This window comes from Salvia splendens, chromosome 13 (genome assembly GCF_004379255.2).
Source record: "Salvia splendens isolate huo1 chromosome 13, SspV2, whole genome shotgun sequence".
NCBI classification, from domain to species: Eukaryota; Viridiplantae; Streptophyta; class Magnoliopsida; order Lamiales; family Lamiaceae; genus Salvia; species Salvia splendens.
In genome coordinates, this window is record NC_056044.1 from 5884986 (window position 1) to 5912653 (window position 27668).

At 38.4% G+C, this 27668-nt stretch overlaps 3 protein-coding genes and 1 pseudogene across 10 annotated transcripts; 2 read left to right on the plus strand and 2 right to left on the minus strand.

Moving 5' to 3' along the window:
* Positions 1-940: 940 nt before the first annotated feature.
* LOC121762166 (actin-related protein 2-like) lies at positions 941-6000 on the minus strand. 8 transcript variants are annotated; one of them, XM_042157963.1, is made up of 13 exons: positions 5851-6000; positions 5461-5571; positions 4765-4899; positions 4616-4687; positions 4448-4526; positions 4170-4219; positions 3834-3937; positions 3663-3731; positions 3526-3588; positions 3373-3441; positions 2699-2757; positions 2043-2109; positions 941-1043 (listed from the first exon to the last, which is right to left on the minus strand). In XM_042157963.1, exons 2-12 carry the CDS (start codon positions 5500-5502, stop codon positions 2066-2068), a joined length of 786 nt encoding a protein of 261 aa, XP_042013897.1. In that variant the 5' UTR covers positions 5503-5571; positions 5851-6000; the 3' UTR covers positions 941-1043; positions 2043-2065. The 8 variants fall into 8 exon arrangements, 3 of the variants coding, with proteins under 3 accessions (XP_042013897.1, XP_042013896.1, XP_042013898.1); XR_006042174.1 differs by lacking the exon at positions 941-1043 and adding an exon at positions 2887-2925 and having other exon boundaries at positions 1396-2109; positions 3373-3434; XR_006042171.1 differs by lacking the exon at positions 941-1043 and adding an exon at positions 2887-2925 and having other exon boundaries at positions 1396-2109.
* A 5071-nt stretch (positions 6001-11071) lies between these two features.
* Positions 11072-12878, plus strand: LOC121762690 (60S ribosomal protein L7a-2-like). Its single transcript, XM_042158650.1, has 6 exons — positions 11072-11164; positions 11225-11471; positions 11937-12106; positions 12193-12321; positions 12409-12501; positions 12584-12878. Exons 1-6 carry the CDS (start codon positions 11162-11164, stop codon positions 12713-12715), a joined length of 774 nt encoding a protein of 257 aa, XP_042014584.1. The 5' UTR covers positions 11072-11161; the 3' UTR covers positions 12716-12878.
* Positions 12879-17516: 4638 nt separating this feature from the next.
* LOC121762286 lies at positions 17517-19437 on the plus strand (annotated as a pseudogene).
* A 257-nt stretch (positions 19438-19694) lies between these two features.
* On the minus strand, positions 19695-22776 carry LOC121762285 (ACT domain-containing protein ACR6-like). The gene is made up of 7 exons (XM_042158110.1): positions 22508-22776; positions 22037-22082; positions 21778-21892; positions 21581-21648; positions 20549-21160; positions 20324-20428; positions 19695-20252 (listed from the first exon to the last, which is right to left on the minus strand). The coding sequence occupies exons 1-7, from the start codon at positions 22573-22575 to the stop codon at positions 19935-19937; spliced, it is 1332 nt and encodes a 443-aa protein (XP_042014044.1). The 5' UTR covers positions 22576-22776; the 3' UTR covers positions 19695-19934.
* Between the last annotated feature and the right edge of the window lie 4892 nt (positions 22777-27668).

Consider the following 27668-nt stretch of genomic DNA (forward strand, 5'->3'; position numbering starts at 1 on the left):
TCCAATTTTAAATGGGCCGACTCCAGACACTACTATATCAGCGTATGATCCATATCTGCACAAAAATAAATACTACTTACTATAATTATTATAGTACTAGTAAAATTTTCTATTTATTTATAGTATAAATTTTGACATACCTATAATATACTTTATTTTGATATATACGTTTACATAAGATTGACTAGCATATGTACATATACAGAGGTTGGTTTGGGTGGAGTGCAAAAGAGGGACATGTAAAATTGAATGAAAGCTGCTTAAAATCAGAATAACTTTATACAATTACAATCACCTCTAACTATGATAATTTCATAATTGTCTATTCTAACAATCAAATAACTCACCATGACCAATTTGCAATACCCTCGACAATACTTACTTCAACAGTTAGAGCAGAAATATGCAAAATGCATATACTTTTTGGCCCATTTTATTTGTTTCAACATTCCAATCAGAGGATTGCATCTTGTTATATATGAAGGTCTTGTTTTATGATGTGTTTGGTTTTGTCTTAGTTGGGTTCTGTTTTCTGGAAAGAAAAAAAGTTGGAATTGCAAGATTTTGGGGAGTTTCTTGCAATCTTAATACATTGTTGATTTGTTATCATGTAACAGGAGTTGGAGTTATAGAATAGATTGCATGTTCAAGGCAATTTCTCCTACTACTGCTGAGCAAATATCATTTTCAGTGAACAGAACAACAAATAAGGATGGTATCTACAAGCTGGAGGTACCTTCTGTTGATGGTGTAGAATGTGCTAGGGATAAGGCTGTAGGAAGCACTTGCCGAGCGACTCTGCTCTCGACGTCGTCTCCGGCCTGCACAGTCCCCAGCTTCCAGTCGACTTCTGACCAGATTTCGATCAAATCGAAACAAGCCAATACGTGCATTTACAGCCTCAATGCATTGAGTTATAGGCCATCCAAGAGAGACATCTCTCTATGTGGGGCATGAATCAATAAATTGGTTCTACCACAACTCTTTCCCCCTCTCATGCATCCCTATGATTATTTGGAATTTCTTGAAGCTTTTGCTGCAATCTTTACATGTAGTAATCGGTTTGTTTGATTAGTCAGTTGTGTGTACTACTGTACTTCATCAATAATTTGGTGTGTATAGATTTCAAGTAAAATGTACATCTGTTTAAGGTTTTTGTTTTCCTGTCCTGATACAGCTCACAGATTTATCTCTCTCTCTCTCTCACACACACACGTTTATGTATCTCCATAAGATTGCATCAGAAAGATTACTTGCTTTTTCAACAGGTGTACAGTTAAACCCAATATACAATGCAAAAGTTGTTCACAATTCCCTAGTTCCTTCCACCTTAATCCAGTCATAATTTGTATCAAGGGCAGAAAACACTGACATAATGTTGTGAAATGGACATCCTAAACAAGCACAACCTTCTTTTTATTAATAAAATTTTCTATATAGCTAAACACAGTCATAGATACTCACATAGTATATGATACCACCTTAGTTTCAATGCCCAACAATAAATATACTAATATCATTTAATTCATATTTTAGACAATAAGGAGCAAAAGCAACTATAATATGCTGGCTCTACTTGGCCGTGGTGAAAGTCTTGTGACATGTACTTGAGGATGTCAAACTATTGCTTACTTATAAGATACTGTAATAACAAGCATTGGTAAACACCACAGATCTTGGACATTAGTGTGGTAAAAACAAAGTAGCATCTTACTAATGCAAATATCAACATATTAATAATATGAGTATATGAGACTGAGCCTGGGAATTCTCAAAAGATCGAGTCAGGTCTTATTTGCAAACAACAACCTCACTAATTATGCTGCACATCGGGACCTGATGAGGTTGTTCTAATTGATATTAAAGACCAAAGGTTATAAATGGGTCAAGGAGAGAGAGAGAGAGAGATAAATTTTACCATATGATTGCTATGTATTTTACTAGAAATGTTAAATTTTAAGCATTGCTACTAAATAACTTCAAACAGTCCTTATTCGACTGAAAATGATACCAGCTTAGAAGCAGAATTAGCATTAATTTACCTTCAATCCGTCCTTATTTACCTTTAACACAGAATCCAGATAACGCTACGATAATTCTTTCTCCGAGCTGGTAATAACATGGCATAAATAAGCAAGTTAAAAGAAGTTTCATGAGAATTGAACAAAAAACCCAATCCTAATCTAACAAATCCACCAGGAACTAGCAAGATTCTGCACTAACTTTAACTATTATAATGAGCATAATATGTGTACAAAGAACCTAAAAACTAACAAGCAAAGATGAGATTTTGATGCAGTCAGATCTATAGAAAATTACAGTATGAAAAGCTATACGGATAAATAATTTATCAATTAAAAGGCCCTTCATCACATTAAATTTTTTGAAAAGGCGATCTATGCATGTAGTACTACATCACATGGTATCACAGGGTTGGCATCACTTGGAACCTTTCCCAGCCACAGCCTTTTATGAGATTGAGGAAAAGCCTAGTTGTTATTATAATAAAGATAAGAAAGCATGATATTCTCTCCGCATCTCAGAGCAATAATAGTCTACACCAATGAACCCACACAATAGGTTATCCTCAACAAAATTAAGTTAATGGACTTTCTCAAGAATATACACTAGTATATTATGAATCGATCATGTTTCTCGTTGTCTAGTTGAAAGTGAAGAGAGGGATATGATATATTACCGACTAGGTAATCCAGTATACATTGTGCTTCCACCGCTGAGGACAATGTGCTGGTAAAGCTGCAAAAGGAAAAGGATTCTAGTGCATCATAAACTGCAGAATGTATCACATAGGTGCTTTGCAGTTTAAAAAAATATGAGTACTATCATCCTATTGTCAATATCCATTTCCTGGATGCAACGAAATACCATGTCAGCCATTCCATCTCCTTCGACATCTATTAGCTCCTGTTTGAATTACAACAACAGATTATATGCATAATAGTCAAGAAGCGGGGATCAAAAGGTACTCATAACATAATTGACAACCATCCTAAACGAAAAACTTTTCATTATCCCCCCACCCCCCAGTGTCCCCAAACACAAACACGAAAGATTTCTAAGAAAAGGAATAATTAGGGATGTGAATAAAAGATTAGGTTTCCAACAACATTTCTTATCCTACTCCTACCACCACATAATGGACGCCAAAATTAGAAAGTAGGCAACTAGGCATTGGATTAGAACATTTAAGCTAATCGTAATGCAACTGGTTAAGACATGGCAGGTGTCTGCAAGTGGATGAGATGAGTCCTTCTCTAACATCATGTTTCATCATAATTAGTAATCCAGAAGATTGATATAGAACTAAATAATGTTAACTACATAGCTTTGATATGACATAAACATACTTACGGGAGAGAAAAGAGCCTCTGGTGCTTGAAACCGCTCATTCCCAACTTTAATGACCCTTCCATCTGGGAGCTAATTATTATAGGTATATCAACACCAACACTACACATTATCCTATAAGTTTGGTAAATGACAAGAACTAGCAAAACAACTTACAGTATAATTTTTACAAGGATGGTAGTATCAAGTCCCAACTGATACTCCCTTTTGTAATCATAACTGCAGAAAACTACGCAACTTTTAAAACCTGTATATCCAGTCACAGGTCATTAAAGAAGTAAATGCATGTTCACCTTATATAACAAAGCTTCTCTTTGATATTCCTTACTGTCTCAAAGTCAGCATTTCTATTCATAGCATACCTTCACAGATAAAAGGCGTCCCATTAATGAGAAAAATGCCAAATTTCCCAGCCCCGCCAACATAGTGCAACAACTGAGTTCTGAAATTTCAAGAACACTTACCCCCTCCTCATGAGCAAATCAAGAAGATATGAAGTTATGTGGCGCCCGGCTACGTTCATTCGTTTTGTAAGATGGGGAAATGAGTATCCATCAACAACTGGAACCTGGGATACAAGTTTCATTAACATTTTCAGAGTATAACATAACCAGTTAAATGCACATGAATCTAGATCATGACAGATTAAAAAAATTCCGACTTGATCTGGCACTATCAAACTAGAGACCAACTTCACAATGCTATAATTATCTTTGCAATTTATTTTGAATGTACGATACATCAAGCGTCCTCTATTACCTCCAAACCATTTCACAAGGACAACATTGCATGATGCTTACCACATGAGTAACTCCATCGCCGGAGTCAATTACAAGTCCCGTAAGCAAACCTGAGTCAGGTCAAGAAAGAATTAAAAGAACATAGTAACTTTTATATCCAAAATGAAATCTTAATTTGAGACAAAATTTTTGACATCAAATTCATTAAACAAACCCATTAACAAGAGATTACATTAGTTAATCACTTCCAGACCTGATTTATAATAGCCTGGATTCAGCAGTTAAAAATAGAAGCTTCTGCTTCTAACATCTAAAAAATCAAGTATTCGTGTAAGCACCTTGAGCATACAATGTTAAAACAGCTTGTATTTGGATGAAAACACCTTGAAATTTGTATTTCTCAAACATAATCTCAACCTGAAACAAAGACAACGTGGAAACTAGATCAGTCAATATTGAACATTTAGAAGCAAATCTAAGCATATCCTTTTAAGGTGTCAGCTTACCATCTTTTCACGGTTTTTAGATGGATTCAGAGGCGAATCGGTAAGCAAGATTTTACATTCCGTGGGATCTACCTTCAAACAGAAAACAGTAGAATAAATTAGATATCATCTTAAACGAGATTGCACGTACTTAAACTAAAAAAAACAACCTTTAGTTCGCTAGAAAATACATGATCCCACACATGTCCCATATCATCCCAATTTTGAACGATTCCGTTGTTTACAGGATAAGATATGTCCAATTGGTGTCTCCACTTTAAACAAGCATCACCCACAAGAGTGTCCTAGGAACAAAAAGATTCGAAAATCCAACTGAGTCGGCAATAAGTTGGCGCAGCACGACAAGAGTTGGCATCAGAATCATGATAGGAATTAAAAGTAGGCATCTGAACCATAGCATTGAGATTGTGGGGGGTAGGGAATGATTAATGATCCAGTTATTTCGCTTCCGAACTCCAATGAGCCTTGTGGTACCACTCAAAATTTACTAATGGGAATGGCCAACCTTTCCTTTGGCTCCTAGTCGTACTTTGCCAACTTGTTTTAATTAAGGGTATACATACATGTATTGATCCACCTTTATCCACTCCACATTGACCGTGAGTCCCGTCCCACCAATAAAGAACTGAATACAACATTTATTTCGTGAACCTATATGGTGCAAACTATAGAATTTCTCTTTCTACAAGATACTGAATAGCCCACCATGTCCCTGACCGTCTAGGAATCGATTTCAATTAATACTCTAGTTGATATTAATACAACTTACACACGCGTTCATGTGCGAAATTTAATCTGAAAATAGGACAAACACTAAAGATGCATTAAAAGAGTAACAAGCTGACCGTGATCTCTTGTTCCATTAAAGATTCTTCATAACGAAGCATTGGCCTTCCAACAACACAAGGAAACACAGACGTTGGGAAGTTCTCTCCCGCAAATCCACACTTCACATACTGCAATCAATTCATACAAAACCTATGACATGAGCATCGGTAATGACCAAAAGCGTAACAGCAAAATTGATGCAATTCACACTCAAATTACCCTAAAAACATAGTAATAAAAATATATAATTAACACTAACAGGACAGATCAACATCCAATAAAACTTAAAAGTATTGCAGGATCAGCTAGACATGCAGCATCGATCGGGGGAAGCGATCAAGCGATAATAATAAAATCAAAGATCGATAAACGGAAATGTGCAGGTGGTTGAAGATGAGGGGAATTACACCGGTGCCGTTGTCACAAACGACGACGCTCCGGCTATGAACACCAGCACAAGATAAAAAAATATCAGCTGATTTAACCGACGTTTGTTTCTTTGAAACCGAGCAACCTCTACTGATGATTCATTTAATCACACAATTCAAAAATGTATTGAATAAATACCTCTAAGAATCTTACAAATACAACAAAAGATGTTAGGTAAAACAATTTAGAGCATCTCCAATAGCACCGGACGTCAAATAGCCATCAAATAGCCTTTACACTGCCACATCATCAGCACTACAATTCTCCTGTCACATCAGTTTGCCACATCAACTGGACATCAAATAGCCCTCACATAGCCTTCACACTACCTATCCACATCACTAATAACAATTATATAATTTAATTTACACTCGTATCAACATACGGAATTTAATTTACGAGACAAATACGGAAAATTCGAATAATAATATTAAAATTTAAAAAGTACATTAATTTTTAAAAAAAAGTACAATAATTAAACAAATTACATTTAAAAAATTACATAAATTTGCATAAAAACTAACGTCTTGCAATCCTCCGCGCCCACAACTCTTCAACTAAATCCTTTTGCAGTCGAATATGAGCCTCCGTCTGACGCATGTCGGCATGTGCTTGGAGGAGGGCTTCTTCATCGTGCGGTACCCCACCTCGCACGTTGGCGGTGGTGACGCCGTGGCTTGGACCTGCTTCATTATCGTCGGTGGCCCAATCAGTCAGTTGTACACCTTCATCTTCGACGATCATGTTGTGCATGATAATACAGGCGTACATTATATCAGCAATGCAGTCGACATGCCACAAACGCGTTGGTCCCTTAACTGCAGCCCATCGAGCTTGAAGCACACCAAATGCGCGTTCCACGTCCTTTCGCGCCGACTCCTGCCGCGTCGCAAAGTAGGCCTTCTTCGGATCTGATGCGCACCGGATCGTCTTCACAAAGACGGGCCACCTAGGGTATATCCCATCCGCCAAGTAATAGCCCATATCATGCTGGTTGTCGTTGGCGACAAAACTGATGGCCGGACCGACGCCCTGGCACTGCTCGTTGAAAAGGGGCGACGAGTTGAGGACATTTAGGTCGTTGTTCGAACCGGCTATCCCAAAATACGCATGCCAAATCCACAACCGGTAATCAGCCACGGCCTCGAGGATCATCGTGGGATTTTTTCCCTTGTAGCCGGTCGTGTAAAACCCCTTCCAGGCAGCGGGACAGTTCTTCCATTCCCAATGCATACAATCTATGCTGCCTAGCATTCCCGGGAACCCGTGCTGATCCCCGTGCATCCGCAGCAGATTCCGGCAATCTTCGGGGGTAGGCTTTCGGAGATACTGATCACCGAATACTTCGATCACGCCCTGGCAGAAATACTTCATACATTCGATGGCAATCGTCTCACCGATGTGGAGGTATTCGTCCCACATGTCTGCCGCGGTGCCGTAGGCCAACTGCCTGATTGCCGCAGTGCACTTTTGAATAGGGGTGTGGCCGGGTCTGCCAGCCGCATCGTGCCTGAAGCGGAAATACAGATATCGCTGCTCCAATGCGTTAACAATACGCATAAATAAGTCCCGCCTCATCCTAAAACGACGTCTGAAATGGTTGGCGTCAAAACGCGGCTCCTCTGCGAAGTAATCTGTGAACAGGCGCTGATGTGCAGCTTCATGATCACGATGCACCACTTGTCGACGTTGGACAACTGGTCGTGGGCGAGGTGCCGCCGACTGCATATAACTCTGCATCCATCGATCAACCTCACGGCTCGTATAGGCATCTAGGTCTTCGTTCATCATACGCTCGTACTCATCCGCATCCCCACCACTACCACCGGCATTACTCATTTCTTAAATTGATCTTGTACAGAAAGTAAGGTAGAGAGAGAGTACTCGTTAAAACAAGTGGTGCGAATGAAAATGAGGTTCAACGCGCGTATATATAGTGTGTTCAAAAAAAAAAAAATTTAAATCCGACGCCGGTTTGGCGCCGATCCGGGACGCACAATGGCGCCCGTGAGGATCGGCGTCGGAACCGGCGTCAGCGCGGGAATCGGCATGGCGACGCCGATTTTGACGCCGATTTCGCCCACGCCGGTTCCAATGGTTCGGCGTCAAACCGGCGTGGGCGAAAAATCGGCGTGGCGGTGGTGACGCCGGTTATTGTGGATGCTCTTAGAGAAACTCGTGGATTTCCAGGCGGACGTCCGACCGGAGTGCCGGATGTCCGCGAGGGACGTCCGCCATTAGGTGTGGGAGGGACGGATGCGGACGTTCGCTGCGGACATCGCAGATCCGCGGCTTTTTGGCGACATCCGTCGGGACGTCTGTCGTGACGTCTGCCATTGCGGTGACACGACGGATGTCCCCACGGACGTCCTGGTTTTTGATTTTTTTTTTATTTTTTTATAAATAACTATGTATGTTTTTTACTATTTAAATAAAAGCGTTGCATTTTTCCCGTATTCGTGTCGAAATTTTAATTCCGTAAATTGCATATTTGTGAATTTTTATTATTGTGGATGTCCGCCATTGTGCAGTGGGATATGCTTATGACGTGGCCGAATGTGTTTTTGGAAAGTCCACCGTGACATCCGTTGCGGATGTTGGCCATCCACAACGCCGTTGCTATATCGTTCCTTAAACTATTATTTGCGGACCACACTGTACTTTTTTACTTCATTCCTTAACTAAGGAACGGAACCTGCAACCCCCCGTTCCTTATTCGTTTCTTATATTACTATTCATTCAATTTCATTTTTTATTTTTATTTCTAACCCAATTCAATTAAAACAAACACACTTCATTAAAAAACACACAACATAAAAAAAAGTACAACTTAAAATAAAAAAAAAACACACAATTAAAATCCTAAAAAATTAAACGTTGCATAATTTAAAATACAAATTTAAAGAAAAAAAAAATTACTCCGCCGGTGAATCATCCCCCGAAGGCGGTGGAGGTGCAATAGGAGGCGGAAGGCCAAGTTGTGCTGCCATATACACAATTCCTTTCCACCAGGCTTGGTATTGGGAGGGCGAGAAGCGGGAAGTGCGGTCATGTACACCGCCATAAGGGTGTTCGAGCCTCCCCCGAGCCCGATCCTGAGCCCGCCTGGCTTGATTCGCCTCGGCCCTTCCTCGCTCTAGCCGCTTTCGCCAGCTTCGTCCCTTGCGGCCGACGGCGCCCACGGCTGGATACCGCGGCATCGCTGGCCGTGCCCGCAAACTCCTGCAGTGCACCCTCTTGTGCGCCGCTGCCCTCACCGGTGTCACCAGACGAGTATTGGCCACTCGTCGTGTGCTTCGTGCACTTTGAGGTTGAGCCCGAGCTGGAGCGGACACCGCCGGCCCACCTTTCCTCGTCCTTGACGACCTGCCAAATATCAACATATTTGAATTGTTTACCGGTGTCCTGGTTGTAGACGCGCAAAGCCGCTCTCATAATGTCGGCTCCCGAAGCTCCGCTTTGGTGGTGCGCCGCTTCGGTCGAGTAGATGCCACAGATTTATTTGACCTGTTTGTCGACTCGGCCAAAGTGAGAGCGGAGCATCTTACATGTGCGCTTCCGGGACCCTTTCGGCTTAATCTGGTGGTAGATCTCGGTGACCTTTTCCCAGAAGCACTTGTTGGGTTGTTGATTCCCGACGACGGGATCATACGAGACGGTGATCCAGGCGTTGTACACCGCCATCGTTTCGTTGTTGATGTACGAATGTCGGCCTAGATCCTCCTCTTCATCCTCCTCCTCCTCCTCGCCCGCCTCTGACTCCGCCCTGGATCTTCCACCGCCTCGGCCTACTCCCAGAGTGGGTTCAACGGGGAAATCCTCCCGAACCTGGGATAATCCCTGCGAATACCGCAGAGCGGAGGGACGAGCGTATGCATCCACGTCAAAAGTGGGTGGTTGGTGCCCACCCGGCGTCGCCGAACCCTGGGTGCCCGACGTCGACGAACCGGAACCACCCAGTGTGTTGTACATGGTCTCCCAATAGTTAAACGTGTTGAGATCCCACCCGTCGAAACCGCCACCGCCGTAGTTGCCGTCGCCGGACATTTTGTGATGAGATGTTAGATGAAAATTGAAGAGGAAATGCAGTTGATTTAGGAAGAATAGATGTGTAGTTGTGTGTGAAATGAAGATGAATTAGGAGTATTTATAGAGTAAAAAAAAAAATTTTAAAAAAAGAAAAAAACCGATATAAACGGTAATATTAATGTTCACAATTTTTTTTTTAATTCGAATTTTAAAAAAAAGATTTATTGCGTCATCGTGACAGCGCCCACTCGCGGGCCGGCGAGTGGGCGTCACGCATGACGCAGGGGCGCGCCACGTCGCCATGGCGCGTGGCGTGACAGCCCGTCCCGCGTCTCGCAGGGACGGGTTACGGGACGAGATGGGAACGGTGTGTCGCAACGCGTTGCGCGGGGGTTCTGTCCCTCCGGCACGAAACACGGGACGGTTCCGCGCCGCGTTTCGGATGCTCTAAATCAATCCCGTAAATTTGTAATCAATGACCCTTTAAAAATAATCTTTTTTGAAAGGACAAATAATATCATAACTTTAATATTTTCCCAAGTATCTTATAACAAAAAATTTATCATGATATGTTTCTTAAATAATCAATGTAATGCATATATATATATAAATTAAATATATACTTCCTCCGTTGGTTATTAGGAGTCCCATTTATAAGCAGCACAAGTGTTAAGAAATGTTAAGAAAAGTGATTGGAAAAAAAATTAGTGGAATAGAGGTCACATTTGCATAGATTAGTTTTAAATGAAATATGAGTGAAATGAGTTAGTAGAAGACGATAACCTATTATCGTTTATGGTAAAAGTGAACCGCGACTTCTATTCACGGACGTACTAAAAAGGACGGATCTCCTATTCGCGGAAAGAGGGAGTAATTGATTAAATATATTATTTAAAAAGCTGAATGTTTTGTCGGCATGGTATTTTTTTGTTTGCCTCATTAACTTTCCCCCAAATCATAATCTATATAACAATTTTTAAAAATATCATAATTATAATATAATTAACCTTAATTTAAATTTGCATCAGAATTTAAGAAAACTATTTTATTTTATTTTTCCATTTACCCAATTATTTTAATTCCAATTGCATGTTAACTTTAGCTTGAAAATTTTGTAAAATATTTGGGCTCAATTTTGGGTTTGGGCTTAATTTTGGCGTATATCTAATTTTCGATGATTATTACTCAAGCCCCTTCGTCGCCGCATTATAAGTGGAATTTAGGGTTTTGCTCACTCTTTCAATCCAACAGCTGAAGAAAATGGTAAAAATCGATTCTCTCTTCTCACCTCCTCCGTTCATATCTAATTATGTTTAATTTCAGGCTCCGAAGAAGGGTGTGAAGCCGGTCGCTGCCAAGAAAAAGGTGGAGAAAGTTGTCAACCCACTCTTCGAGAAGAGACCGAAGCAGTTTGGAATCGGTGGCGCCCTCCCGCCTAAGAAGGACCTTCACAGGTTTGTGAGATGGCCCCAAGTCGTGCGGATTCAGCGCAAAAAGATGATCTTGAAGCAGCGCTTGAAGGTGCCGCCGCCGATTCATCAATTTTCTAAAACACTCGACAAGAATTTGGGTATTGTCCCTTTCTGATTTTCTGTGTTTTAAGATATATTTCAGTTTTATTTTTCTTTATCTAGGATTGGATAGCTATTCGTTTGATTGAGTTTTTTTTGTTTACTGTAGTGAATGATAATTTTTCTGGTATGCCATATACCTCAATTTAGTAATGTCTATCTATTATGCTTTGTTGAGAAGCTGTTACCTGTTTTACGAGGTTTCTAGTCCCACATTATCAAAAAAACATTTAATAGGCTGTGATTTTTAGTCCAGGGTTGAAATATGGTTTGTAGATTGTTTCCAATTACTACTAGTTTTTATATTTTATGGATCGAAGCACTCACTTTTTTATAAATTTGTATGTGGTTTGTCTCTGTATGTCTGCAAAAGTTTTTGACAAGAAACTGCTATTCCATAGCAATTTAAAAGTAGTTTATCTCATGCTTTTGCTACTCTACACTGACATTATATATTGATTTAGCAACTAGCCTCTTCAAGATGCTTCTCAAGTACAGGCCTGAGGATAGAGCACAAAAGAAAGACAGGCTTTTGAAGAGAGCTCAAGCTGAGGCTGAGGGCAAAACCCCTGAGACCAAGAAGCCAATTGTGGTCAAGTATGGTCTGAACCATGTGACTTACCTGATTGAGCAGGTTTTGCTCTCTTCCTATTCCCATTTGCTGTTTTTATTTGACTGATGCTGTGTTTTTTTACTGATTTGTGTATTCTTCTTGTACAGAACAAGGCTCAGTTGGTTGTGATCGCTCATGATGTCGATCCCATTGAGTTGGTTGTTTGGCTCCCTGCTTTGTGCAGGAAGATGGAGATCCCATACTGCATTGTCAAGGGCAAAGCTAGATTGGGAAGCGTAAGTTGCACTTGCACTTCAACTACTTACTTTGGATCTCATCTTCAATAGTTATAGCCTGATGTGATGCTGTCTTGTTCTGCACAGATCGTCCACAAGAAAACTGCCTCAGTTTTGTGCTTGACCTCAGTAAAGAATGAAGACAAGATGGAATTCAGCAAAATCCTTGAGGCTATCAAGGTATTTAGACCAACATCATTATGGTCTTTCAGTTTGGATGTTTAGTGACAGATCTAATTCTTTTAATGTGCTGTTGTTACAGGCCAACTTCAACGACAAATACGATGAGACCAGGAAGAAGTGGGGAGGTGGTGTCATGGGATCAAAGTCACAGGCCAAGACCAAGGCTAAGGAGAGGGTTCTTGCCAAGGAGGCTGCCCAGAGGATGACCTAAGTAGTTCTTGTGTCTTTGTTTGCTAATTAGTTGATAGTATCAAAACAGATATTTCTTGCATCTCATTGTTTCACTAAACATTAGACATGAATTTTGGTTTTTGTTGCTATGCTACTTTTTACTTATGATGGCAGTACTATTGCAATAGACTATTTATATGGCATCCACAATGCAGCTGGCCTTCATTACTTTTCTTTTTCAATAATTTTTTCTTAACTACGCGTTTTATTCATCCAGAGTGGCGGATGAATGAGGAAGAAAGAACCATTAATAGATGCTCTAGGCGTATAAACACAATAGCTTAAGGGCATCTCCAGGGGCTTTTGTCCAGCAATAGCTCAGCCACAAATTCCTCCTGTCACATCATTAGCACTAAAAATCCTCCTGCTATATTAATAGGACAAGCAAATAGCCCAGCAATAGCCTAGCCACATTACCCCTAATTATATAAAACAAATAATTGATAATCACACAAAATACGAAATTAAATTTACGACACAGATACAGGAAAATTCAATTATTTTATTTAAATTTTAAAAAAGTCATTTAAAAAAATTACATAATTAAAAAAAAACTAACGCCGTGCAATCCTCCGCGCCCACAACTCTTCAATTAAATCCTTTTGGAGTCGAATATGAGCATCCGTTTGGCGCATGTCGGCATGTGCTTGGAGGAGGCCGACTTCATCGTGCGGGACCCCATTTCGTACGTTGGGGGCGGCTATGCCGTGGCTTGGACCGGCTTCATTATCGTCGTTGGCCCAACTAGTCAGTCGTACACCTTCATCTTCGACAATCATGTTGTGCATGATAATACATGCGTACATTATATCAGCAATGCAGTCGATATGCCACAAACGCGTTGGATCCCTAATTGCCGCCCATCGAGACTGGAGCACACCAAATGCGGGCTCCACGTCCTTGCGCGCCGACTCCTGCCGTTCTGCAAAGTAGGCCTTCCTCTGATCCGATGCGCATCTGATCGTCTTCACAAAGACGGGCCACCTAGGGTATATCCCATCCGCCAAGTAGTAGCCCATATCATGCTGGGTCACGTTGGCGACAAAACGGATGGTCGGACCGACGCCCTGGCACTGCTCGTTGAAAAGGGGCGACGAGTTGAGGACGTTGAGGTCGTTGTTCGACCCAGCTATCCCAAAATATGCATGCCAAATCCATAGCCGGTAGTCAACAACGGCCTCCAGGATCATCGTGGGATTCTTTCCCTTGTAGCCGGTCGTGTAGAACCCCTTCCAGGCAGCGGGACAGTTCTTCCACTCCCAATGCATACAATCTATGCTGCCTAACATACCCGGGAACCCATGCTTCTCCCCGTGCATCTGCATCAGATACTGGCAGTCTTCGCGAGTAGGGCTTCGAAGGTACTGATCACGGAAAATTTCAATCACGCCCTGACAGAAATACTTCATACATTCAAGGGCAGTCGACTCACCGATGTGGAGGTACTCGTCCCACATGTCTTCCGCGCCTCCGTAGGCCAACTGCCTGATTGCCGCAGTGCACTTTTGAATAGGTGTGTGGCCGGGTATGCCAGCCGCATCGTGCCTGAAGCGGAAATACAGATATCGCTGCTCCAAGGCGTTAACAATACGCATAAACAGGGCTCTGCTCATCCTAAAACGGCGCCTGAAATGGTTGTCGTTGAACTGCGGCTCCTATGCGAAGTAGTCTGCGTATAGGCGCTGATGTGCAACTACGTGATCACGTTCAATCACTGTTCGGCGGTGGACAACTGGTCGTGGTCGATGTACCGCCGGTTGCATGGCCCTCTGCAGCAGCCGATCAATCTCACGGTTCGTATAGGCCTCTAACGCTTCGTTCATTCGACGATCGTACTCCTCATCATCCCCACCACTACCACCACTACTACCACCAACGTTGCTAATTTCCCGTTGTTGATCTTGTACAAAAATTAAGATAGAGAGAGTACTCGTTAAAACAAGTGGTGCGAATGAAAATGACGTGCAAATCGCGTATATATAATGTTTCGAAAATTAAAAAAAAAACATTAAATTCGCTCGCTGATTGCTCGCTGGTCCTGAGCTTGCAATGGCGGCGAGCAGACCGGTGAGCGCATCGGCGAGCGCTCGCGAATCGGCCAGAGCTCGCCGATTTTTTCGCCGAAATGGCGCTCGCTGGTTCCAATGGTTCGGCGAGCGGACCGGCGAGCGCCGGAAATCGGCTAGCCGGCCCGCTCGCCGCCATTGGAGATGCTCTAAACAAACACCACAGATTAAAACTTAATGTGCTCAATCTATCACCGATCTTCAATGAAGGTTGTGCTGGTCGGGCCTAACATTGAATTCAGTATCAACAAATGGCTAGGTGCATTTATTAGTTTAGAGCTGAAATAACACTCAATTATATATATTATTATAGATATAAAATCATCAATATAAATATTTAGTTAGGGAGTGTGTAATAATTGAAGTGATATAGTGATTGTTGGAGTGTGTAATAATTGAAGTAAGGTAGTCGAAAGTGGAATCCTTTTGACTATTTGTATGTTCAAGATTTTGTTTTGTTTTATTTTTATTAAAGTAATGACATTTGAGTGTAAATTTCATCAACAATAAGGTTAAATTTTATGTCCAAATATGATAAATTCTAAATGAGACTCTTAATCTGGAACGGACGGAAATGGCAAAACATGACTCTTAAGCTGGGACGGAGGGAGTACTTAGCAAAAAGAATTCTAAATTGTCTTGAACTCGATTGACCTGATGTGTTATTCTGGAACCTGAAAGTTTAGGGTTCAATTTGAAAAGAAAACACAAAACAATTATAACCCGAATAGCCCGTACTCAAAAAATTAGGGTTTGGGTTGCAGACGTGGAAGTGAGGCATTGTTTTGATCACAAGCAAAATGAAGATGAAAGGCGAAAGAAATTATAGTCATCCATCTGTCCACGATTTAAAATCTCATTTTGATATTTTAGGATGTACATGATTTAAAGTCTCATTTGCTTTTTCCATTTTAGGTTGGCAGATTTACCATCAACTAACTCAATACACTCACATTTTATTATAAAACAAATGTATAAAAGTGGGGTCCACATTTGACTAACTCATTTTCCCACTTTTCTTCATATAATGAAATGATTTCTTAAAATCTGTGATAAGTCAAAATGATGATACTATAAATGGCTGACAGAGGAAGTACTTTACAAAAGCAAGAGAAATAAAGGAAATAACAACTAAGATAAAAGAGAAACTTTTAACTAACTACGTGACATTTACACTAAAATGTGTTTGAGTTTAGTATAAATTGTTGGAGATGTTCTTATACTATTATCACAAAACAAACCTGCATCTTCTTCTCCACAATTTATTTCCAGCAAATTTGCATTTTTCTTGTACAAAATTTCTCCTCCATGATAGTAGTATGCTATATATGCTTCTTGTGTTTTACACCCTCTATCCCAGAAGAGTATGCACTGACACATATTCTAATGCACAATTGATAAAGTATAAGAGAGATCAAAAGAAAAAATAATTAAAGTATTGTTAGTGGAGAGTGAGTCTCATCTCAATAGAGTAAAAAGAGTTTTCAAAATTAGAAAGTGTATACTCTTTTGAGAGGAATGTAGCATAATCTTCTTCTATTCCCAAATTTTACTAATCCACAAAATTGCTACTTTTGTATTCCTTTCTATTTCGCCAATCTTGGTGGGGTTAGTGGTGAAGTTTCAGATTACGTAGCTTTCCAGCGGAACTCATCGACCAACAGTTGGGTCGGCCGACCCAAACTGGGTCCGTAGTTAGCAACGGGTGATCAAGCATTTTTAATGTTTCATCTAAAAACTTTTAGGCGAACACAATTCTTCTTTTTTCATTTTACATAAATGATATTTATAGATATTTGATTAGCAATATTTTCAAATACAGTTGAATTATTAATTTATTTTATACTTCCTCCGTCACAGGGTAGTTGAGTCATATTTTTTTTTTCATTGTCCCAGGGTAGTTGAGTTATTTTATTTTTTTGCAAAAATTCTGTCTTCTCTTATTACTGTACTCTCTCTCTCTTCATCTCTTACTTTAACCTTTACCACATCAATTTATTAACTCATATGCTCAAAAGAAATGCCTCAACTACCTTGGGATGTAGGAAGTATTTAACTTCAATTATTTTAGATAGATATTCAATTTTAAAAATAAATCACTTGCACTTTCTTTAAATACAAAAAAATATTATTTTCTCAATTTTAATAAGTACTCCATCCGTTTGCGAATAGAAGTCTCTTTTTCATATCAGTTTGTCGGCAAATTGAAGTATCGGTTCATTTTTACTATAAATGACAATAGGCCTCACATTCCACTTACCTTTCATTCAAAAGTAATATATACAAGTGAGACCATATACCACTAACTTTTTTCAGCCCATTTTTTTAATATTTCTTAAAACATATGCCGCAAAGAAATGAGACTCTTATTCGTGAAACGGAGGGAGTAATTCATAAAGACATTCTAGTTGTCTTCGTTAAGCGTTTCTTGACCCTTCTTCTTATACCCGCGCCATTTCCAATCATTTAAAGTAAATTTAAATTTATTTTTGAGTATACGTCTTCCTAAAAATTAATTAACTCCAATCGTTCACACCAAACTCAAATTTACACTTTTTGTTTGAGTATACAGTCTTACCAATCTTTTTGCAGTAGCTCTATATTTAGTATTATTCCAAAAAATATATATATACACAATGGATGCGACTTGATTGAAGAAATTTTCTACACAAAAATAAGATTTGATATACGGTGGAAATGATGTTCAACACATTTGAGTTAAACTATTTGGGCCCAATTTTCGTTGATTATAAGTTATGAACTCTCAACTACAGTCTTCTCCGTATTATAGAATTTAGGGGTTTGGCTCACTCTTTCGTTCCAGCAGCTGAAGAAAATGGTAAAGAAATCGATTATCTGTCGCCGTGATCTTCTCACCTCCTCCGTTCATATCTAATTATGTTCAATTTCAGGCTCCAAAGAAGGGTGTGAAGCCAGTCGCCTCCAAGAAAAAGGTGGAGAAAGTTGTCAACCCACTCTTCGAGAAGAGGCCGAAGCAGTTCGGAATCGGTGGCGCCCTCCCGCCTAAGAAGGACCTTCACAGGTTTGTGAGATGGCCCCAAGTCGTGCGGATTCAGCGCAAAAAGATGATCTTGAAGCAGCGCTTGAAGGTGCCGCCGCCGATTCATCAATTCTCCAAAACGCTAGACAAAAATTTGGGTATTGCCCCCTTTCTAATTTTCTGTGTTTTAAGCTATTTTCAGTTTTATTTTAGTTTTATCTAGGATTGGATAGCTATTCGTTTGATTGAGTTTTTGTTTACTATAGTGAATGCCATTTTTCCTGGTATGCTATGTATCTCAATTTAGTAGGAGTAAGGTCTATCTATAATGCTTTGTTGAGAAGCTGTTCCCACATTATCAAAAAAACATTTAACAGGTTCTGTGATTTTCAATCCAGGGTTGAAATCTTGTTTTTAGATTGTTTCAAATTACTACTAGTTTTTATATTTTATGGATCGAAGCACTCACTTTTTATAAATTTCTATGTGGTTTGTCTCTGAATGTCTACAAAAGTTTTTGACAAGAAACTGTTATTGCATAGCAATTTAAAAGTGGTTTATCTTGTGCTTTTTACTACTCTAGACTGACATTATATATTGATTATGATGCTTGGTTTAGCAACTAGCCTCTTCAAGATGCTTCTCAAGTATAGGCCTGAGGATAGAGCACAAAGACAGGCTTTTGAAGAGAGCTCAAGCTGAGGCTGAGGGCAAAACCCCTGAGACCAAGAAGCCAATTGTGGTCAAGTATGGTCTGAACCATGTGACTTACCTGATTGAGCAGGTTTTGCTCTCTTCCTATTCCCATTTGCTGTGTTTATTTGACTGATGCTGTGTTTTTTACTGATTTTGTGTGTTCTTTGTGTACAGAACAAGGCTCAGTTGGTGGTGATCGTTCATGATGTCGATCCCATTGAGTTGGTTGTTTGGCTCCCTGCTTTGTGCAGGAAGATGGAGATCCCATACTGCATTGTCAGGGGCAAAGCTAGATTGGGAAGCGTAAGTTGCACCTCACCTGCGTAATTTGGATTTCATCTTCATTAGTTTTAGCCTGATATGATACTGATCTTCATTGGTTTTAGCCTGATATGATACTGATCATCATTGGTTTTAGCCTGATATGATACTGATCTTCATTAGTTTTAGCCTTTTATGATACTGTTTTGTTCTGCACAGATCGTCCACAAGAAAACTGCCTCAGTTTTGTGCTTGACCTCAGTAAAGAATGAGGACAAGATGGAATTCAGCAAAATCCTTGAGGCTATAAAGGTATATAGACCAACATCATTATGGCCTTTCAGTTTGGATGTTTAGTGACAGTTCTAATTCTTTTAATGTGCTGTTGTTACAGGCCAACTTTAACGACAAATACGATGAGACCAGGAAGAAGTGGGGAGGTGGTGTCATGGGATCAAAGTCACAGGCAAAGACCAAGGCTAAGGAGAGGGTTCTTGCCAAGGAGGCTGCCCAGAGGATGACTTAAGCAGTTCTTGTGTCTTTGTTTGCCAATTAGTTAATAGTGTCAAATCTAAGATATCTTACTTGCCATTGTTACATCCAACATGAATTTTGTTTTTTTGTTTCTATGCAATTTTTTTTGCTTCTGTTTGAATGGAAACACGTTTTATTTCCCAAGTGTTTATTGCATTATTTGTGTTTTTTCCCACCCATTGTAATTTCATATCCACCTGGAACTGGTGTTGTGATAGATTTCGGTAGAGATTTGTTGGCGCAGAAGTTTGTTCAATGCATTTTTCCTTCTTTTTTGTCTTTTCATCCATATAAATTTTCAGCTTTTTGGAGGTTTTAAAATTTAGTGGATGTTGAGCAATGTAGTAGTATATTGCAAGTAGAAAAACCACTTGTATTTTGCAGACATCGAACTCACCACATTATACACAGGAAGCATTTTCATTAATATTATTATATGCTTCGATACTGTTTGACATATATTTTGCTTCTATATACTGTACAAGAGTTTAGCTTCCTCAGTAGAGAGTATATATATTCATGTACAAGACCACACCACCCTCTTTAACCTATTAACAGTATGGGGTGGTTTCTCCTACTGAGGAACATTGCCATTAAGCCATACATCTATATACACTATTTTTACTTTCCACATTCCTCCTTCAACCGGAAAAGGTTCGAGATCTGAAGAAGCTTCCTAACAGGAAGCTAATTGTGCTCCCCTGTTGTGGTTTTGGGGAAGACTTTATGTCCCATTTGACATGCAAAACGCCTCCACCAATCTGTTCACAGATGGAGTCCACGGTCTTTGGGTCTACGGGGCTGCCAGTCACATCCGTGACATAGAATGTATCCCTAGCTTTCCCGCCCCTAGTTGAGATCTCTGCTCTTTTGACGCACAGACCATTTTCCCTAAATATCCTGGTGATGTCGGAGAGAAGTCCAACTCTGTCTTCTGCGCATAGTTCTAACTCTAGACCCTGAAAATGCACTCAATTATCAGAATCTGTTTACTCATAGGACACACTTTTGTCTAGCTAGAAATCTGTACCTCAGTGCCTCGCCTTTCAATGGCTGCTTCCAAACATTGCATCACACGGTCTCGTTCAGCTTCTGAACTAATAGGGACCCCATCCATGTGCCGGATATAGTATTCCTATGTTCACCAAGAATTGACCTTTAGTTTCAGCATGTTGCTCTGAGCAACCACTCAGTTCATCTATGAAGAAAGCATAAATCACATTTACAAGAAATTGCAGTCACTGAGCAAATGTACCTGATATGCTTCCATTCTTCCTGTGTGGACTACCCCATGAAAGACGACATACTGCATGTCAGTCAGAGTACAGATAATATCAAACAACAACTTGGGTCGATCTTTTGATCTCATCGTGATGACTGTATAATCTTTTTCTGCACAATCTGTTACAATTACATGGGGTCTGGTGGTCTTGGCATGGACTTTTCCACCAACCAATTTGTCGGACTTTTCATAGTCTCGATCAGCAAACATAATCTGATGCAACCTTCTTTGCCTGTGGGTAGTACCAGGTGGTGGAAGTGTCATTCTTGCAGAATTTAGATCACTATTTCCCTTGAGAACGTTGCACAAGAGCTCCTTTATTGCTGCTATGCGCTTTGGATCTTCAATTGCAAATCCCGTGGTATGATCAGTGACAAGAATCACAGCTGCAGCTCTCTCATTGTGAGTCCATATCTCAGCATTCACCACATTGCACTCAAGATCAGTAAGGACAGCACAGACTTCAGATAATAAACCAGGCCTGTCTCTTCCTGTTAGCTCAATGCATGTATGCTCTTCAGAAGGTACTAATCCAACCAGTTCTTTCAAAGAAGGTTCAACAAAATCGTCATTGCTTTCAAGCCTCTGCAGATAGTTAAGTGGTAATGAGAAATAGAAAATAAATGAGGACAGAAATCCCGAACGAAATATAATATGCAGACTTCCTTATGCAATTTGGCACAATTTACATGTGCTAAAAAAATAAAACATCCAGTAAAGTTCTTCTTAAGTCTATATCCAATTAGATTAACGCATGTTCCTCAAATATATTTCATGTGCTTAGACATAGCCCGGCATTCTTTTTTCTTCATACAAAGAATGATGAGATAGATCTAATTTATCCCAGTGGATGCAGAAAATGTAAAATGCTTTAACATTTCTAAGATCTAATTGCAACCAATGCACGTCCAACATAATAAAAAGTTCAAGCATTTTATTTGAAGAAATGATATACTGCAAAGTGGTTCACATTTCAGTCATTAAAAAGAAAAGGAAGATTTATACCTCTTGGATGTAGCTGATGATCTCTTGATCTCTAATTTTGTTCCCCTTCCGGTCAATCACGTTGAACACTGTATGATATTGGGTTAGATATATTGTTGGCAAGAAGAAATATTAGAACCTTAAGTCAAGTACATTACTTCAGTTCATCACCCATGCTCCCCCTCCCCAACCTCCAAATATCAGTGTATGAAGCTTACCATCCATGAACCATCCTCCATCAGATGATATGTATGCTTTCTTAATCACAAGATCCAAATCTGTCAGAATTTGGACCACCTGAAGGAGGATTCCATGCTTATTGACACTGTCAACCTAGACAAATTAAAACCATCTACCAATAAGATTTTTGAGAAGAGATTACTATGATGAAAACAAACATTATCCTGGTATGGGAGTCTAAAACTCAAAAGCTTAAAAAAAACTCTAAATTTCTATGGGACAAGGGACGAAGCATGCCTGTATTATAGTTGCATCCTCACAAGCATCATTATCTATCACAACCCTGCAATAAAAATCAATAACTAAGTCCTCATACATATATGAATGTCTCTAAAATAACAGCAAGCCGAAAAACATAACTCCACAACATCAATATTTTGACACAATATTGAACTCAATATGTATGTGTGTGATGCGAGCATCTTAACACTATTACTAGATACCTAGCCCTAAATTTCTCAGTGATAACCTAACTACTAACGGAACGCGATTCATCTAGTTTTATCAATCTCTTCACCGCAATTGAAATATCATCTAAATTTACCAAGAGCAAAAACCAAAACACATCAGTTCCAACGCGAAAAAAATAGAAAATACGAATAATTCACAGGAAATTAAAAAAAATCCAGCATACAATCGGATACAATCAAACTAGAAAAAGCCCTAGCAATATTATAAATAAAAAAATTGAAATGAAATAGAGCAAACCTGGGTGGATTGATCCTACGGAGAAGCTTGGCGAACTCATCATCCATTTCTTCAAATCTGTGGAGCATTTTGAGGAAATTTTCCTTGAGAAAAGGAAGATAATTGAAGTGGAGAAAAGTAGGGAGGGAAAATGCGAGTGCGCATGCGCTGTAAAACAGAGTCTTCTCCAATATGTGAGGAAGAAGAATATTTGCAGAAAAATGAAGAGAGAGAAAGTAGGGAGTGAGAATTAGTTGTGTAGGCAGGCGACCCTTCACTCGCCTCAAAGAGTAGTAACCACCTACGACGTGCCTTCTTCCTAATTCATTTTAATTCCTAATTAATTAATTAATTATGTACAGGTTCGGTGCATCCAAATAAAACATTCATATTTATTTAAACTTTCTACTTTCTACTACTATATGTGAATTTATCTTTGGAGAATTAAGCATAGAATCAAACTTTTGTGAAGAATATATCTATTACGAGATATTCGAGGCGTGGCCACTTAATTCTTCTAGTAATCATGAGGTTAAAGGATTATCGAGTTTTTTTTAAGTATGGTTAGATTCGATATATGATGATCAACGTTTTTTAGCTTGTAAAAAAAAAGTGTTTTGTTGAGTGTGATAATAGATGTATCAAGGTCAACGTGAATAGTCTCTAAAATTTTATTTATATCATGTTTATAAGGCTATATATGTGGTGCTAAAAAAAGCATCATTCTCTATTCATACTCGTGCTAGCTCAAGACTTTTATCAATTATAACTACAAATAAATGAAATATTACGAATTATTGATATAACTATTTAGTAAATAAAATTAAAGTAAATTTATTATAAGATGTATGAGGTCGTTCCCAAATTGGGGACCGTTTGGCAGCAGGTGCGGCGGTCCCAACACCCCAAGAGGCAACTGGCTGTCGGAATTTTCTTCTATGGAGTATTGTCGACGGCACACGTGGCATTATCCATTTACCATTAGATTAGTTTTCAGTAGAAGCATTAATTGATTATTGACTAGTATTTCAATAATAAAATTAAAAATATAAAAGAGGACACCATCAAAAAGGATGACGTGGCAAGTGATTAGCGCACGTGGCTTTGAGTGTGTCAGTTTTGGCGGCAATGGTGTGAACATCAGCGGCTGCTTTTCCATTTCAAATGAATAAAATAATTCTATATTTTTCCCACCGCTTTATTTCGGTCGCTTTTGCACTTATATTTTTAATTAGAACAATATTTTTATGATGTTTTTTTGGGGGAAAATATCTCACATCAATTCCTATACTATACTCAAGCAAAGTGTATCTTTCATTACCACACAAAAGTAATGAAATGACCGTGTAAAATAATTTAACATGAAGGATGATCATGTGACATGACCAATAATACTTTTAATTTTAAAATTTTGTTATTCATTCCGAGTCTTGCTCCATTAAACAATCTTCATTATATCCCTATTAATTTTACTCGACAACAAACTAGTACAAGGTAAATATAATTATTCAAATTTAGACTAATCTTAATTTAATGATATAGTACTATTTGTTATATCTATTAGAGATTTTTTAACTCAACAGATCATCTTGCATAAACTATCTGATATTTATTTGTTTTATTAAATATTTGCTTTTACTTTGTTTCATTTTTGTTCTTTACACAATTTAATATCTACCGAATATGTCTCAAATCTTCTTGATATGACTTAGGCGAATTCGCTTCGAACAACTGGTTTATTTCATTAGATATTCAACACAGGACAAAATGGAAGAGTCACGGATCAAACACTATAAATATCTCGTATCAATAAATGATAAAAAGTGATAATCCTCGAATAAAATCATACTCCATGACTCCATCAATCTCATAAAACAAATTTTTTTAATTTTTTTGTAAATTTATGCACATTTATTTATTACTGTAGAACCCTATTTTTAAATCCACACTTTCTGCAATTATTTACTCCACAATTTTACTGTATGACCTATCGATCATTATTACATTTCACCTAATAAACATATGATTCTCTCTCTTTATATCTTCTATCAAATGATATTAAATCACGCGCAGTGTATTATTTTTTTCTGAAATATAATATAATTTTTTTATTTTTAATCATTGATCCTTTACGAAATAATGTAACGAATTAAATATCTATATTAAAATTAATTAATTTGCATCGGTTTTTATTGTTTTTTATAGTACGCATAAGAAGTATGGTAACATGCGAGCAAAAAATCAGAAACCCAAAACTGTTAAACTGATAAGTTCATTAAATGTAAATTAGGAGAGTCCTATTTTCACCAATTTACACAAATTTATTTTGTTAAGTCAATCACCATCCGCATATATTCCGACTATTTACACGTTATCCACAATAAATTCACAAAATAAACTATAATTGTAAAAGTTCTACAAATTCAATTCGTTGGAGGTGTTTCTAAAGCATCCGAAATAATAATATAAAAAATAAAGTAAACACTAAGAAATTAGAAAATGAAGTTGGATAAACATTGGCTATATTTAGTGGGATTATAATGGGGATAAAGCGGCGGCCCCAATAATTTAAGCTATGTGAATCTTGCCTAATCTCTAAAGAGATGACCAAGACTTTTTATTGAATTCGTAAAGATATTTCTGTTTTAATGATATTGGCCTTTTAATACCTGTATTATAGATATAAGAACTAAAGCCGACACAATCCATTGTGTTTTTTCTATCCTTCTTGATTGAGACATTTTTAATAGTCAATTTATATAAACTCTATAGCACGGCAAATAATACTGATACTAAATACAATTGTTATTTGCAAAGTCGTTCTGCAGGACAAGAGTTATGGAATTTATGATAATTATTTAAGTAAAATATATTATTAGTGTTTTGTTTTCTATGTAGTTGATTTGATCAACACAAAAAATTTGATGGGTTGAAGGAGGGGATAGCATTAGACATTGAGATGAAAATGAGTACGTACAATAAGATATAGCATTTGCTTTTATTTTATATTTTAGTTGGTATGTAGAATTTGGGCTACTATCTATGGACTTATTCAACATAGCATTTTTTAGATCTCTTGATTCATGGGCTTCTTTTTACTCCACAAATTGAGTTTCTTGTGGGCCGGCAAAACAGATAGTTATCATATCATATTCATATGTAATTAAAAGAGAACTGATAGGTTGTGTCTAAGCACCAACATTGTAAGATGCATATTTAACATTGTTTATTTTATTTTTTATATTTAATTTGATTTTATTATATTAAAAAAAAATTATTTCACAATATAATTTTATAAAATTAATAAAATCAAAGCTCGATTTGTTCGTTTTCTTTATAACTTCACGTAAATGAATGAAATAACAAAAAAAACCAACAAATCAAGCTTGATTTTTATGAAAATTTTAAATTAAAAATATCTATAATATTTTTTGATGTATTAGAATAAAACTAAATAAATACTATATAAACAAAACAAATAGCGCTAAACATGCATTAAATAAAAGCAGTGCTTATATAAGATGCTCATATAAGGTATGTGGTAGTATTTAATTTCCTTGTAATAAAAACTGAAATGTATGAAATTTCCATTATAGTAGTTCTTTATAAATATTTAAACTGTGAAGGTCTTTCTTTAACAAGAATGATTTAGATCCCTTCTCTTTTCTAAAATAAAAAAAGAATAGAAAAATCTCATTGTATAAAAGATAGAGTAAACTACCTAGATAGTCCCTAACGTTTTTGTTTGTGACACTGCAAGTTCCTAACAAAAATATATAGTTGGAAGGCTCTAACCTTAAACATAATCACATATCTTGTTTTTTTCTAACCAAACGACCCTTCAGCCCTAAAAGGGCATTTTGGTCATATCAATTAGAACTTGCAGCAGTGGCGGCCTACATGCTGCACAACATGTACTCTTCATCACTGTTCATGTCAGGGATTGGTAAGATTGTGACGTCTGTGCAGAATCGTTTCGCATTCTAAGTTTTATTATTATTTTTACACACCACATATAACACTACACTAAGTGTTATTTCTTACAAAAATTCAAACAATTCACAACTTCATTCACTCTTCACTCCCACACCCGCCTAAACATTCACTCTCTGTAAACCCTCCCTCTTCGAAGACTCTTGCATGAATGGTGCCAAAACGGAAGCGCGCTGGATCCTCAGGCGCATCCTCCTCACGAAATTCCTCTCGTCGTAAAAAAGAACCCACACCACCGCCACCGCCACCTAGACATGTTCGGGAGGTCATCGATGTAGATAAAGAAACCTGGGATGTCTGAGATCTTGAACTGGAATTTTTCGTTCCCGAAGATGAATACAGTAAGTTAGGTTTTAATTTCATCCGTACTTTAGAATTTCACTGATAGATGTCCTCAGTTTGTGATTTAGGGCCCAGAAATTGAATTTTTTGGGAATTTTTTTAGATGTTTTGTTTGATTTTTGTTTGTCCGAAAAACTTAACAGAGGAAGATCCTGGGATGTTTTCCATTGCTTTCCATCATGATGGTTCATTCTTCGATACCAAAGAGGAGAAGAAGTATGTTGGGGGTTATTTGACTTTCTTCGACTTCTGCAACATTAACTAGTTCGAGCTCATAGACCTGTCGAGTATGGTGTTGAAGTTGAAATATGATATAAAAACCATATGTGAGTTTTATTACTGTGATCCGAAGTATAGTCATGACTGCGAGGGCGTTGTAATATGAGACCCTTTGATGCCCATTCTTGAGGAGCCGCATCTAAATGATTTCCTCAAAGTGGCGGCTACTAGCACAAAGCTAGTTCACATGTACGTTGTGGAGATAACCCGGGCGGCCGCTATACTAAAAAAGATGAAAGATGAAGCGCAAGAGCTTCTCAAATTCAGGGCGTCGAAACCCAGAGGAGTGATTATTGAAGAGATCGAAGAAACACAACCAAATGTGCCAAAGCGTCAACCGAGAAAGAGGAGGAGGAGGCAGGAGCAGGCGCAACTGCAGCAGAATAAGCCTTTGATGGTTGGCTAGTATGATAGAGATGTTGAGTTCGAGGAGTATCTTACAAAAAGTTTAGAAGATGTTCGTGCTAAGTGGAAAAAGGACGAAGAGGTAGCTCGTCAAAATTTGGAGAAAGCATTTGAAGCGGTATCATCCGAATCAGTACCATCCGATGCCCTGGTCTCTGAGGTT

Excerpts from the sequence above, each read along its gene's own strand:
- LOC121762166 (XM_042157963.1), bottom strand. The coding sequence starts at position 5,502 with ATGCTTCGTTATGAAGAATCTTTAATGGAACAAGAGATCACG. Across the intron at positions 3,938-4,169 it reads GCGATGGAGTTACTCATGTG|GTTCCAGTTGTTGATGGATA; the intron begins GTAAGCATCATG and ends CTTGTATCCCAG. Across the intron at positions 2,758-3,372 it reads CAGAGGCTCTTTTCTCTCCC|CTTTACCAGCACATTGTCCT; the intron begins GTAAGTATGTTT and ends TTCCTTTTGCAG.
- LOC121762690 (XM_042158650.1), top strand. Across the intron at positions 12,107-12,192 it reads TGACTTACCTGATTGAGCAG|AACAAGGCTCAGTTGGTTGT; the intron begins GTTTTGCTCTCT and ends CTTCTTGTACAG. Across the intron at positions 12,322-12,408 it reads GCAAAGCTAGATTGGGAAGC|ATCGTCCACAAGAAAACTGC; the intron begins GTAAGTTGCACT and ends TGTTCTGCACAG.
- LOC121762285 (XM_042158110.1), bottom strand. The coding sequence starts at position 22,575 with ATGCTCCACAGATTTGAAGAAATGGATGATGAGTTCGCCAAGCTTCTC. Across the intron at positions 21,161-21,580 it reads TCATCAGCTACATCCAAGAG|AGGCTTGAAAGCAATGACGA; the intron begins GTATAAATCTTC and ends AACTATCTGCAG. Across the intron at positions 20,429-20,548 it reads GAAGAATGGAAGCATATCAG|GAATACTATATCCGGCACAT; the intron begins GTACATTTGCTC and ends TGGTGAACATAG.